This window comes from Oryctolagus cuniculus, chromosome 21 (genome assembly GCF_051225735.1).
Source record: "Oryctolagus cuniculus isolate XC-2025 breed Fujian yellow rabbit chromosome 21, ASM5122573v1, whole genome shotgun sequence".
In the NCBI taxonomy this organism is placed as follows: domain Eukaryota; kingdom Metazoa; phylum Chordata; class Mammalia; order Lagomorpha; family Leporidae; genus Oryctolagus; species Oryctolagus cuniculus.
In genome coordinates, this window is record NC_142887.1 from 9,088,899 (window position 1) to 9,101,612 (window position 12,714).

Here is a 12,714-nt window from a genome sequence, read left to right on the forward strand (position 1 = left end):
TGATGGTCCCAGGGCTTGGACCCTGCCACCCCCGTGGGAGACCCAGATGGAGCTCCAGACCACCAGCGTCAGCCTGGCCCAGCCCCAGCCACTGGAGCCATGCGGGGAGTGCACCAGCAGACAGAAGACTCTGTCTCCCCCATCTCCCTGTCCTTCAGATGAACAAATAAATCCCGAAAAAGTAAAACAAAATAAAAGCCACGTAACCCAGTAGCTGTCCAAATGCATAACCTGGACAAGGGCAGACAAACCCAAAGGGAGCCATTCTGTGAAACTGGGAGACAGGACTCAAAACACACAAATGCTGGGTGGCCCTCAGCACTGCGGCCAGGACAGTGCTGGGTGTGTGTGCGCGTGTGTGCATGTGTCTGTGTATGCACATGTGAGTGTGTCTGTGTGTGTGTGTCTGTATGTCTGTGTCTGTACGTGTGTCTGTGTATGTGTGTGCATGACAGTGTGTGTGTGTCTCTTCCTCTCTGTAACTCTCAAATAAATAAATTTTTTTAAACTGGTGCCTATATGAGATGCTAGTGCTTCTTTTTTTTTTTAAAGATTTATTTATTTATTTGAAAGCCAGAGTTGCACAGAGGAGAGGCAGAGAGAGAGAGAGAGAGAGAGAGAGATTGACTGATTTTCCATCTGCTGGTTCACTCCCCGAATGGCCACAACATCCAGGTCTGGGCTGGGGCTTTAACCTGCTGTGCCACAGCACCGGCCCCAAATAAATCTTTAAAAAAAAACTCGGCTTAGGATGCCCACATCCCACAGCAGAGTGCCTGGGTTTACACGCTGCCTCTGCTTCTGACCCAGCTTCCTGCTCATGCGCACCCTGGAGACACCAGGCGACGGCTCAAGCGCTTGGGGCCCTGCACCCATGTGGAGGACCCAGATGGAGCTCCTGGCTCCTGGCTTCAGCCTGGCCCAGCCCCGGCTGCGTGGGCACTTGGGGAGTGAACCAGCAGATGAAGATCTCTCTCTGTATATCTTTTAGTCTACTCTCTACCTTTCATATAAAAATACAGAAATAAATAAATAAATACTTCTTGTAAAACGCCAATGCCATGAAGGCCAAGACAAGGCCCAGGAACTGCTCCAATCAAAAGACTGGGGGCGGGGGGCGGTGCAGCAGCTCCCCAGGGGCATCCCCGGAAAATGGGCCACACCTGGAGACAGGTGCGTCAGTGCTCCCTCCATGGCTGGGGACTGCACTAAGCCTGGGGAGCTGTGTGCGAAACAGCAAGGGGAGAAAGACCAGCACAGCCCCAACCTCCTCTCCTGGGTGTCTTGAAGAAACACGAGTGTCTTGAAGGAAAGGAAAGAAAAAGGAGGAAGCATTAGTGGATGGCTCTAGCTAAAGGAGGCCACGGCTGCGGCTACCACTGTGGCTTTTCTGCGGGTCTTGTGTTCTGCAGACGCCAGGAGAGGCTTCCTCCAAACCTCCTTGGAGACCCACAGGGGACAAGGGTCTGGTCCCCGCCCCAAGTCCCCACTGGGCAAACTCCTACCACAGGAAGAACAGAATCTGCCACACGCCTAGATGGGCTTTTGTCGCCCTCCGCTGTGCTCTATTTCAGCCCCAGACGATCACTGTGCGGCCACACGCTCTGTCCCAGGCCACTATGTGTCCTGCAACCCATGCTTCCCAGGCCCTCCACACTGCCCAGGCCCTTGCAGAAATGGGGGATGCTGTGGTCACCACACTCCCACGGAGCCCCTTGCAGGCTAATAAACGCGTGTGCCTTGCTCTGCTGCTTCCTCACTACAGAGACCCCCGTGGGCAGAGGGACGGGACACACCCTTCACCCGACAACAGTTCCCAGAAATCCCCTCCCGCCCATGCACCTTTATGGCCGAGGCTTCCTATTCGGATCCGCTCTTTCAAACACCACTCGCTGAGTCTGCCGTGCCCTGGGGAGCCCTCCTGTCACCACGCTGCAGGCATCATGGCAGCCCCAGCTCCATGCCGCGCTCCGGGGGACGGCGACAGTGTGCCAGCGCAGCGTCCCCACCCCAGCCTGCTCCCTTTCCAGCAGCCCGCAGCCCCGACTCACCCCAGCAGAGTGGACCATGCACTTGGGCGCCCCCGTGGTGCCCGAGGAAAACATGATGAAGAGGGGGTGGCTGAAGGGTAGCTGCTCAAACTCCAGCTGGGGGGCGTGGTCGCCCGCCCCCGTGGCCAGGAAGTCGTCCAGAAACACGCTGCAACCCAAACGGGGACGTGAGGGTGAGCGGTGGGGTATGCCCCCCCACACACTGTCCCCGCCTCCCCAGTGCACAGGCTGGGAGGGAGACAGGGACCAGAGGAGTCGCAGCACCAAGGGCGTCTCCCTGGGGGATGCTAGGTACTCCCCCAGGGCATGGTGAGCTCACCCACAGCGACTAGGCCACCTCCAGCCACCAGAACTCGTTTGCTACCTAACTGGCAAGCACTTTGTCTGCGATGACCGCCCACAGAGAAGCCTCGGCCAGGTGGGCCTGATCGGGCGGCTCCCCGCAGGGAAGAGATGGCGTGAGATGCCCGTCCTGCACTGACACCACTTCAGTGACACAAATACCGATGGCCATGCAGTTTGCCATGTCCTGGGGTTTACAACAAGACAGGGACATGTGTCCAAGAACAAGGAAGACAACTCCTGGCTACTGGTGACCACCAAAGAAACCACCCCACCGACCCAGCAGACAGGAGCAGCCGGGAGCCACCTGAGGGGTGACGTGGGCACCTTCACTACAGCAGAGCGGCCAGCTCTCAAGCCTGGGCACTTCCTGTCCCCCCTCTCAGCAGGCACACTGTCCGTCGGGACTGTTATAGCCAATCCAGGCAGCTGGATGTGGCCCCACCCAAGCCCACCACAGGGAGGGGCCCCGGGCAGAAGAGTAAGGGTCCTAGGGCCTTGTCTGCTGTTCTGACATCACTGGCGGGGGCCGGGGGGCACTTGCTCTGCAGGTGGACGGCACCCCCCTATGAAACGATTTCACTGAACCTCCTCCTCTCCCGACCCGCGCCCTAGGAGGACCGCAGAAGCCTCTGCTGTGCCCAGTACCTGTTTGGAATCTTCGAGATGTTGATCTGCTCTCTGGCAGCCACGTAGGGAATCACCACCACCTTTTCCAAGTCTGGTAGCCCTGAGAGGAGGGGAGGAGGAAACAGGGGTTACAGGACAAAGTACTGCACTGCTGGCACGCTTACAAAAGGCAACAGGCTCCCCCAGGGCACGGCTACCACTGGCTGCATCCGAGAGCCGCAGTGGCTCCTGGGAGCTCCAGCACTGCACCTGCCACCCGCGTGCGCACCCCGGGGAGGGCCACGCACCTCGAACCACGCGCTGCAGCTTCTCCATGTGGCTGTGCTCCTTGCCGTTATAAACAACGGCCTCCACAGAGAACATGAGCTTCGGCTGAATCTGAGAAAACCGGTCCAGGACACCCTGCGAGTGGGAAGGTGGGCTCATCACACGTCACACAAAAGGCAGAACGTCCAGCAGCCACTGCACCCTGTGCTCCAGCAGAGGCCGAGGCATCATCGGGATTATCAGGCCTGGGCCGGGGGTGCCCTGCGGCCCTGGCACCCGTGACCGACAAGGAAAGCAACCACAGCACAGCTGGCAGCCAAGGGCGACAATCATGCCAAGAAATGCCTGAGGATTTACAGGCATGGCCTAAAATACAACAGCTGTGTCGGCACCACCCAGACCCCCACCCAGGCGCTGCCCTGAGCTCGGCACTAGGAGTCACTCCTCTGACGCTCAGAGTGACCTCAACTCGGGGCTGCGGAACCCCCAAACCCTGGGTCCCACACCGAGGTGGTGGAGACAGCGGGTGTTTATGCCCACAGCTTGGGGCAGGCAGTGGAGCCACTACCGCTTAGTCCCCAGGCCGCTAGGCTTGGGGTGAAGGTCTCACAGGCTGAAGTCGGGGACAGGTGCGTGTGCAGCACCAGTGCAGGCCCTGCCTGCGCGGCAGCGCCCAGAGCTCTGCTCTGATTGGCCAGCAACGTCGTGTCCTTTTGGGGCTTTGCTAACAGCGAAGTGGGCTTCAGGCAGCCTGGGGCCAGGTGCAGGGTGGCGACTGTTTTCTCAGGGCCCGGGGCTCCTGGGGAAACCCTAGAGATGAGCCTGAACACCATGACACTGTCTACACAGGGATCGGGACCCTCAGAGCCAGTGACACGACTCCCTAATTTAGTGAGTCCTTTTTAGTAAGAGGCTGGTTTGCAAAGAGACTTTAAGATAAAGGAGGGAGCCTGAGAGGCCTGGGAGGGCAGGGCCTGACGGGATCTAGTATCAACACCCAAGGCACGGACGGAGCTCAGTTCCATAGGCACAACCATTGTTCCCACGCTGCAGATGAATAAACTGAGGCACGAAATCAGAAACCAAGACCAAGGAAGACCAACCACAGCTGTCAAAACTGCTCCAGGGAGGGGCAGAGGGCAGGCAGGGCCAGGCCTCTCCCCCAACAGAGACAACAGGGAGCAGAACTGCAGGCCACACCAGCAAATCCCTGCAAACAGCAACAGCCTCTGTGGGAGCCACACGGGAGCCACCACAGCCTGTGGGAGCCGCCAGGAACCATAGGAACCACAGCCTGTGGGAGCCACATGGGAACTACCACAGCCTGTGGGAGCCACCGGGAGCCACCACAGCCTGTAGGAGCCACCAGGAGCCATGGGAACCACAGCCCATGGGAGCCACCAGGAACCATAGGAACCACAGCCTGTGGGAGCCACCGGGAGCCACCACAGCCTGTGGGAGCCACACGGGAGCCACCACAGCCTGTGGGAGCCACGGGAGCCACAGGAACCACAGCTATGCCGCACCTGGACCAGAGGGTGAAAGCCACTTGATTATCTTAAAAGCTTTCAGTAAACTCCAACACCTTTTCTACTCAAAGAGCTTAAATGAGCTGGAAAGGAAAGGAACTTCCTCTCTGGCACATGGGGGCGGGCCCACAGTCTGCGTAAGAGTGCCCTGCAAAGACGGGGGACACCAGCCCCACCACTCACAGCCGCCCCCAAAGCCCAGCTGAATGCGCGGACAGCAGAGGCAGCCACTGCACCCTGCGGACAAGGGGGAGGGCCACATAGCAAGTCCCTGAGAACCGCCCGGAAGCCCCTCGGCCACCCACAACCTCAGCAGAGCAGACGGAGTAGGGCTGAGCCCCAGGAACACGTGCTGAACACACGTAACGGGAACAGAATGAGTGAGAAGGTCGCTGAGGGGCAGTCCCCAGGGGACAGGAAAGAGGACACTCGCTGATCTGCTGCGGGGTGAGGAGGAGACAGCACAGTAGGCAGCTGCTGCCTATCACGGCTACAACTCCGAAGAGCAAAGCCACAGGAGGAGGAGCAGGGAGGGCAGGGCCCCGGCTTCCCCCCCGGCTCCTGGCCTGGGAGGCCGGAACAGAGCACCGCCCCAGAGATGAACACTCACACAGGCTGCGTGGGGTCTTGGGGCTTCCAGCACCAGAAACGAGGAGAAAGGGAGGGGATGCTTCCTGCGGGCACAGCCAGGACGGTAACACAGGGACCTCGCCAGCCGCGTCCTGCAGGGAAATCTTTCCCCCCGTACCCGCTCTGCCCGAGGAGAGCAGAGAGCAGCAGGGGCACCGGTACAGGAAGGCCCCGGGCCCCTTCCTCTTCTTTAAAGTAACAGGCTGACTTCATAATCCCAGCCACTCCACTTCCCATCCCGCTCCCTGCTAATGCACCTGGGAAAGCAGTGGACGATGGCCCAGTGCTGGGGCCCCTGCACCCTGTGGGAGACCTGAAAGAAGCTCCTGGCTCCTGGCTTCAGCCTGGCCCAGCCCTGGCTGTGTGGCCATTTGAAAAGTGAACTAAGGGGTAGAAGAGATGGGAGCTGAGATGCCTGGGAGACTGAATCGGGGTGGGGGGAGACAAAACCTCAGGCTGGACCCCCAGAAAGCCGCAGGGCACGCACTCCTGGAGCTGGGCACCAAGGACAAGTGGGTTCAGCCAGGAAGAAACAAAGGAGAGGCTATGCCAAGCAAGGGACGGACACGGCCCTGGGCGGGGGATGGTGCAGGCACGGCCCTGGGCGGGGGGACGGTGCAGGCACGGCCCTGGGCGGGGGACGGTACAGGCATGGCCCTGGGCGGGGGATGGTGCAGGCACGGCCCTGGGCAGGGGACGGTGCAGGCACGGCCCTGGGCGGGGGATGGTGCAGGCACCGCCCTGGGCGGGGGGATGGTGCAGGCACGGCCCTGGGCGGGGGACGGTGCAGGCACGGCCCTGGGCGGGGGACGGTGCAGGCACGGCCCTGGGCGGGGGGATGCCTCGGACATGGCCCCGGGCGGGGGGATGCCTCGGACATGGCCCTGGGTAGGGGGAGTGTAGCCCAGGAGGGGAAGGATCAGACCTGCTGGGAAGCCTGAGGCTCGGGAGCAGCTGGGAGGAGCCCTAGAAGGGGGCAGAGAACGTCCCGGGAAACCAGGCGTCCACAAGAACAGCCCAGCGCCCAAGCTCCAGGGAGAGGGCCCAGCCTGCTGAAAGGAAAACCAAGGGGACCGACATGCAGGGTGGAGGTCTTGATGAGGCCGGGAGGCCGGGGACCCGAGAACAGAACATCCCCTCAGCCCACCTGGTGATGCCCTGAGCCCAGCGCTGGGACACGGGCGGCAGCAGCAGGAGGGCGGCTGTGGGAGGGCAGCAGGAAAGCACGGGGCCGCGTGGAAGTCCGGGACCGCCGAGCGTGAACCCACGACTGACGCCCCAGCCCTCCCTGCCCCCTCGGGCAGTGCCTCACAGCACACACACTCAGGGACAGTCACGGGGCAGGTGAATCCACCCGCAGGGAGGCCCCACCCCCACACGGGGCAGAGCAAGGCACCCAGAACTGTGGGCAGACGGCGGGAAGCGCAGAGCTGCGCTGACATCTAGTGGCTGCAACAGCAGGGCGCGCACCTGAGCAGCCTCCGGCAGCCTCAGACACAGCCGGGATTCCAGAAACCCTGGGAAACCCAAAGCCGGGAAGGAACGCCAGCGCTGCCCATGCGCCAGAGCCCGGCCTGGCACTGGGCCCTCCTGACACAGGCGGAGCCCGCTGCAAGGGAGCCGAGGGGTGGCCTCTCGTGGTGGCATCTGCTAGGGACCACGGCCCAGCTGGCTGGATGCCACGGGGCAGGTGGCACAGGCCAGAGGCCCACTCCCCAGCCCAGGCTACAGGCACCTCCAAGGGCCACCAGTTTCCCCAAACCACACAGCCTCAAGGCCGAGCAGCTGCGATTTAACTCCTGGAGCACCACCTCCCAACCCGTAACCTCAGCTCACCTAACCCTTCCCAACCCCAGGACGCCACGCGAGGACGCGGCTCTGAGCCCACAGAGCCCTGTGTTTTCCTGTCCTCTGAGGCCTTCCCTTCACTCCAGACAGCACAGCTCAGACCTGCTGAGGGACCCACAGGCGGCAGTGCCCCGGGGCCCTGACCTTACTGGACCCTCCCAGAGGACAGTGCTGGCCCCAAGCCACCTGGGCAGCCCCCAAAGAGGGCCCTGGGGCTGGGAGGGACCCCGCTGACCGGGGTGGTCCTGGGGAGAGGGGGCCTGGGACAGGATGCAGGAAGCTGCAGGAGACTCAGCATGGCCACGTGCACAAAGAGCGGTGGGGCGACCCCCGCGTCCCGCACTCAGCAGCCCTCAGCCCGCCGCTACTTCCCTCCGCTGGGCCTCAGCCTGGCTCCTCCTCGGCACGGTGTGTGGAAAACCCATGCCAAGTGGACAGGCGTTTCCGAGCTCCCTCGTGTGAAGGTTGCTGGCCTGCGGGCAAGCTCACACATCCGCTACAGCACCCAGCAGTGCCAATGCCATGGCCGCAGCAGCGTTGACCCCCAGGTGCCAATCACCACAGACCACCTGGGATCGCTGGCCCCAGTGGGGAACCCACGGGCACTGAGGACACGTGCTGGGCCCAGGAGCACACGCCAGGCCTCACAGGCCCATGCACAGGGCAGGGCCCGACCCAGAACAGGAACAACAGGCACCAAAGGGCAGTCAGGGACAGGGACACCCATGTGCCCCCAGATGACCCCTGATGCCTGAGGCTCTGCCCTTGGCTGGGGAGGGAGACCGGGAGGGTCTGCTGCTTCTTTGTCCATCTCACACTGGGCAGCCACAGTGGAGTCCGGTGCGTGCCTCCTGGCCCTGCCTGGGCTGCTTGGGCAGCCAGCCACACGCTAGGATCCTGGTGCATCTGAGGGGTACGGGACGCAGGGGCTGCCCTCCCAGCACACACCCAGCAGCACGGATCTGAAGGAAGGGAACAGCAGTGACCCAGGCGAGGCGGCCCAGAGCACGGACACTCAGGGAGTCCACGTGGCTGAGGGAGACATGAGGATCGCTCTGGGCCTCAATGACAGCAACGGCCATGCATGGCACCTGCCAGGGCATCAGGACTACGGCACGAAGGAAGGTCCAGCCTGGCTGCAAACTCCATTCAACCTCTCTGGCTCTGCCTCCCGGAGCCCCGCACCCCAGCCCAGCGACACAGCAGCCAGGCGGGCCTTCATTTCCCCAGCCTGGAAACTCCGCCTCCCCCACCAGGACACTCCCAGGCCCAGCAGCACCCTGGGCTGGTCCCCAACTCACGTTCACCCCGAAGTCTGGGGACGTGGAGCTCCAGATGGCACCGATGCTCGCTGCGGCCAGCATGGCCTCCACAGCGTGCGCGCTGTTGGGTAAATAACCTGTGGGGAGGACACGAGTGCTGGGGCAGCGAGCTCCCACAGGCGCATGCCAGGAGCCACGGCAGTGGGGGGGCTGGGGGCTGCTCGTGGACCACACAGGGCACGTGGCCAGCCCCTAACCACCCAGGAGGACTCACCTGCCACTGGCCTCGCTTGTTCCCAGCGCCCCCTCCGTCACTGTGCCCAATGGCCCTGCTCTGGGCCTGGCCTCTTCTCTCTGCACCCCTACTCTCGGGGCTCTGGTCACCTCACTCTCCCAGTGCTTCCATCATTCTCAGCGCCCCCACCTCAGGGTCTTGGCACAGCTGTCCGCTCGGCCTGAACACATCCCCACCTCAGGGCCTTGGCACAGCCGTCGCTTGGCCTGAACACATTCCCACACAAGCGGCACCCACTCGACCCCCAGCTCTTCACACACGAAACCTCTCAGAAGCCTTCTCCACGGCCCCCGTGCCAGCCACCTGCCAAACACAGTGCTTTCTCCCTCACCAAACTGACCCTAACTGCACAGGCACAGCCTGCGCCCGCTGCTTAATGTCTGGTTCCCCCGTGAGTGGAGGGACCGGGCCTGTCTCATCTGTCACTCTACCCTGCCCTGCGTGTCAGCTGTTTGCAGGTGGATTGGCTGGCAGAAGTGAGGGCTGCGTGGACAGATGACAGAGGGGCAGAGGGAGAGGGGCAAGGGCGAGGAACACAGGAGTGCAGTCGACGTGAACCTGGGTGGGCGGCACAGGCCCAGGCCTCCGTCCCCGGACACAGACCATCATGGCAGGAAGCAGGTTGTTCCAAACATTGCAGGGGAAAGCACCTGTGCACAAGGCAACAGGGAGCAGAAGGCCACGGCCAAACGCCTCACCTGGGCACGATGCAGCCCCGAGATAGCCTCTCCCACGCCCCTGCCCCCGCTCGGCCCCAACGACCTGCACTTCCATTTCTCTGGGCTCACAGGCATGGCCCCTGCTAGGCCCCAGCACACGGGGCAGCCCGGGGGATGCACCGGCAACCAGCACGTGGCAGGCTACGACTGTGGTGCCGCGGCTCAGGTTTGGCTGTGTAAGCGGCAGTGTCTCAAAGGTGTCAGGCCCTAGAGCCAGGGATGGCTGGGGGAGGGCAGGGAAAGGGAGCAAGGCCCTTTGGGATCAGGCCCAGTGCTGGCCCCAGCCCTGCTCACCACACCCTGCCCCACAGAGCTCCTGGGCCCCTGCAAACACCTCTATCCCGCTGGCCACTGGGCCTTCGCACGGGCTGCTTCCGCTGCCTGGACAACCCTGTCCCCCACAGCAGGGCTAGCTCCTAAATGAGCCTCCCTTAGTCCACCAACCAGCACTGACTCCGCACCCCTGATGCTCTTGTAACTGTGTCAGGCCCAGGGACAAAGCAGGGAGCGAAACAGCATCCCCGGCTACACACTAGGGTGCTCGCCAGTGGTTTTCCGTCGCTGCCTTTGAGGCTTCCCTGTACAGCTAAAGTCCCAGAGGGCTGTGCGGGAGTCTACTGGGCTCCTCCTTATTCCAAAGTCACCTCCCCCTTCCAGCAAGTCATCCCGCCCTGGACTCCACCCCCACACCCTCCCAAGCATCAGAAACACCTACCGGCCACCCGGTCTCCTTTCTTCACCCCCATCTTCCTCATTGCTGCTGCAAACAAAGCCACCTGCTGCCGCAGCTCTTCAAAGGTCACCTTCATGATCTCCTCTCTGCCTTCCCCTGGGAACAGAGGAGGACAGGTCATCGGCAGGGCCACCACGGGAACGCAGGCAGCACACGCATGCAGGCAAGACACGGGCAGCTCTGGTGCCCAGGAGAGGAACTTGGGAGCGGAATTCGCGGTGGAAGACATCCTATCAGGAGGGCTTTTATTATGACAAGACTTGGGTTGTGCGTTGTAATTCTGAAACGAAGACAAAGCCACAAAGACAGGACAGGGCAGCCCTGTGTCCCTACACCTGCTTCCCTAGGTCACCCCGTGTGTAACGGCAGTGCAGCGTCCAAGCTGGGAGGTTGACATGGCCACACCTGCTTCTGACACACTTCCTGTGACCACAGTCGAGGCACAGGACATCTCCAGCAGCACAAAGACCTGCAGTCACCGTCCCGTCCCTGCCACGCCCGGCGACCACCAAGCTCTCCTCTGCAGCCTCCAGCGGGGCTCGGTTGAGCTAAGGCACGCCTCACGGACTCACTCTCTTACTGCGCAGTCCCACTCGGCTCTGGCTTGGTTTTGAGCACTTTTAGGATCCCAAAGGTATTGAAAAATCTCGGAATACAACTTTGACAAGCGCAAGAAAAACACAATAAAATGAACAACCTCACTAGTGACCAAAGAGACAGACACTGCAGCAGTGAGACACCGTTCTCAGGCCACGGATGGTAAGGACGGATGAGGGTGGCATGGTGCCAGCGCCCACGGCAGCCCCCAGGACCCTGGCCTGGGCCTCCCACTCTCCCACAGCCCCTCCCACTCTGCACAGGTAGGTGACACTAGAAATGAGAGTGACTTCTGAGCCTTGGCCAAAAATACACACTGAACCTGCCACGTGGCGCTCTCTAGGGGAAGCCAGCTGCTGCACCAGGACACGGGCAGCCCAGGGGTCCACGTGGTGCGACCCAGCTGTGTGGCGCCCCGTTCTGCGCGGGAAGCCCCCAGCCTCAGTCAGATCTGGGGCTGACAGCACAGGGCTTCCTGAGACCGCCCTGCTGGGCTGCTTCTCAGGGTGTGAGCCTAGAAACCGCGAGACGGGTACTGCCTGCGGTGTTGAGCCACAGCATGAGGTCAAAAATGCAAACAAGGCCGCTGCTGGGACGGTGTGGGAGAACCACCTGCGTGTGCTGCTCTTCCGACCACGCCCCGGATGCAAACGTGTCTCCTGCACGCTGACCGCCTCCGGTTCTGTAACACACAATCTCCCGCTTCCAGGATGAGCACCCTAATCCCTGTGCTGTGACCCAGGCTTCTTCCCCTTTGCTGACGTACACACCTGCCTGTCACTTCTGTGGCCACCTCCGCCTCCCCTCTCCCAGGTTCCCACCCACACCATTTGCTCTCATCAAGAAGGCTCGGTAACTTGAACTCGGCTCTCCAGAGCTCAAGCATGCAGTGCAGGAAGCTGTCCACCAGCTTTGCCACGAAGGGCTAACGCAGATGGGCTGGCAGCACTGGGTTCAAGTCCCAGCTGCTCCACTTCAATCCAGCTCCCTGCCTAGGAAAGCAGCCAAAGACCGGCCAAGTGCTTGGGCCCCTGAACCCACGTGGGAGAAGGAGACCCAAATGGAATTCTGGTTCCTGGCTTTGGCCTGGCCCAGCCCCAGTTGATGGGGGCAGCTGGGAAGTGAACCAGCAGGTGGACAGTGTATCTATCTATCTACCTCTCTCTCTGCGTCTCCCCCTCCATCGCTTTCCCTTTCAAATAAAAAAAATTTTTTTCAAACAATGCAAGGCCTGAGTTGTGAACACAGAAGGTTCAGCGTCTCCACCATTCGAGTGGGCCTCCCAACAACATCATAAAACATTCCATTTCCAGAATGGGTACAGAGGTTGGCGCCTTGGCATAGTGGGTAAAGCCACCACTTGCAGTGCCAGCGTCCCTATAAGGGTCCTGGTTCAGTCCTGGCTGCTCCACTTCCAATCCAGCTCTCTGCTATGGCCTGGGAAGGCAGTAGAAGATGGCCAAGTCCTTGGGCCCCTGCACGCACATGGGAGACGCAGAGGAAGCTCCTGGCTTCCAGCTTCGGGTCAGCACAGCTCTGGCTGTTGTGACCATCTGGGGAGTGAACCAGCAGATGGGAGACCTCTCTCTCTCTCTGCCTCTCTGTAACTCTGCCTTTCAAATAAATAAATCTCTTTAAAAAAAAAAAAGTGGGTACAGTTCCATTACTCAGAGGCCAACAGCTCACCCACCTAGAGATTTCCGTACGTGAGATGCCTCAAATACTAACAATACTAGATAAAGTCAATGTCACTTTTTAACATCATTACTGTGTAATAAATGTTCAGCTTTAGCAAAAACTCAATCAAGGAG

At 61.2% G+C, this 12,714-nt stretch overlaps 1 protein-coding gene across 3 annotated transcripts in view; it reads right to left on the minus strand.

Moving 5' to 3' along the window:
- The window catches only part of AACS (acetoacetyl-CoA synthetase), a 43,665-nt gene that overhangs the window by 23,234 nt on the left and 7,717 nt on the right, over positions 1 to 12,714 (minus strand). For all 3 annotated transcript variants that reach the window (XM_051838785.3, XM_070065725.2, XM_070065724.2), the window contains exons 4-8: positions 10,289 to 10,402; positions 8,599 to 8,696; positions 3,311 to 3,425; positions 3,042 to 3,123; positions 2,052 to 2,199 (exon numbers count right to left, since the gene is read on the minus strand). In XM_051838785.3, the coding sequence (XP_051694745.2) occupies positions 2,052 to 2,199; positions 3,042 to 3,123; positions 3,311 to 3,425; positions 8,599 to 8,696; positions 10,289 to 10,402 (557 nt within the window). The remainder of the gene's footprint in view (positions 1 to 2,051; positions 2,200 to 3,041; positions 3,124 to 3,310; positions 3,426 to 8,598; positions 8,697 to 10,288; positions 10,403 to 12,714) is intronic.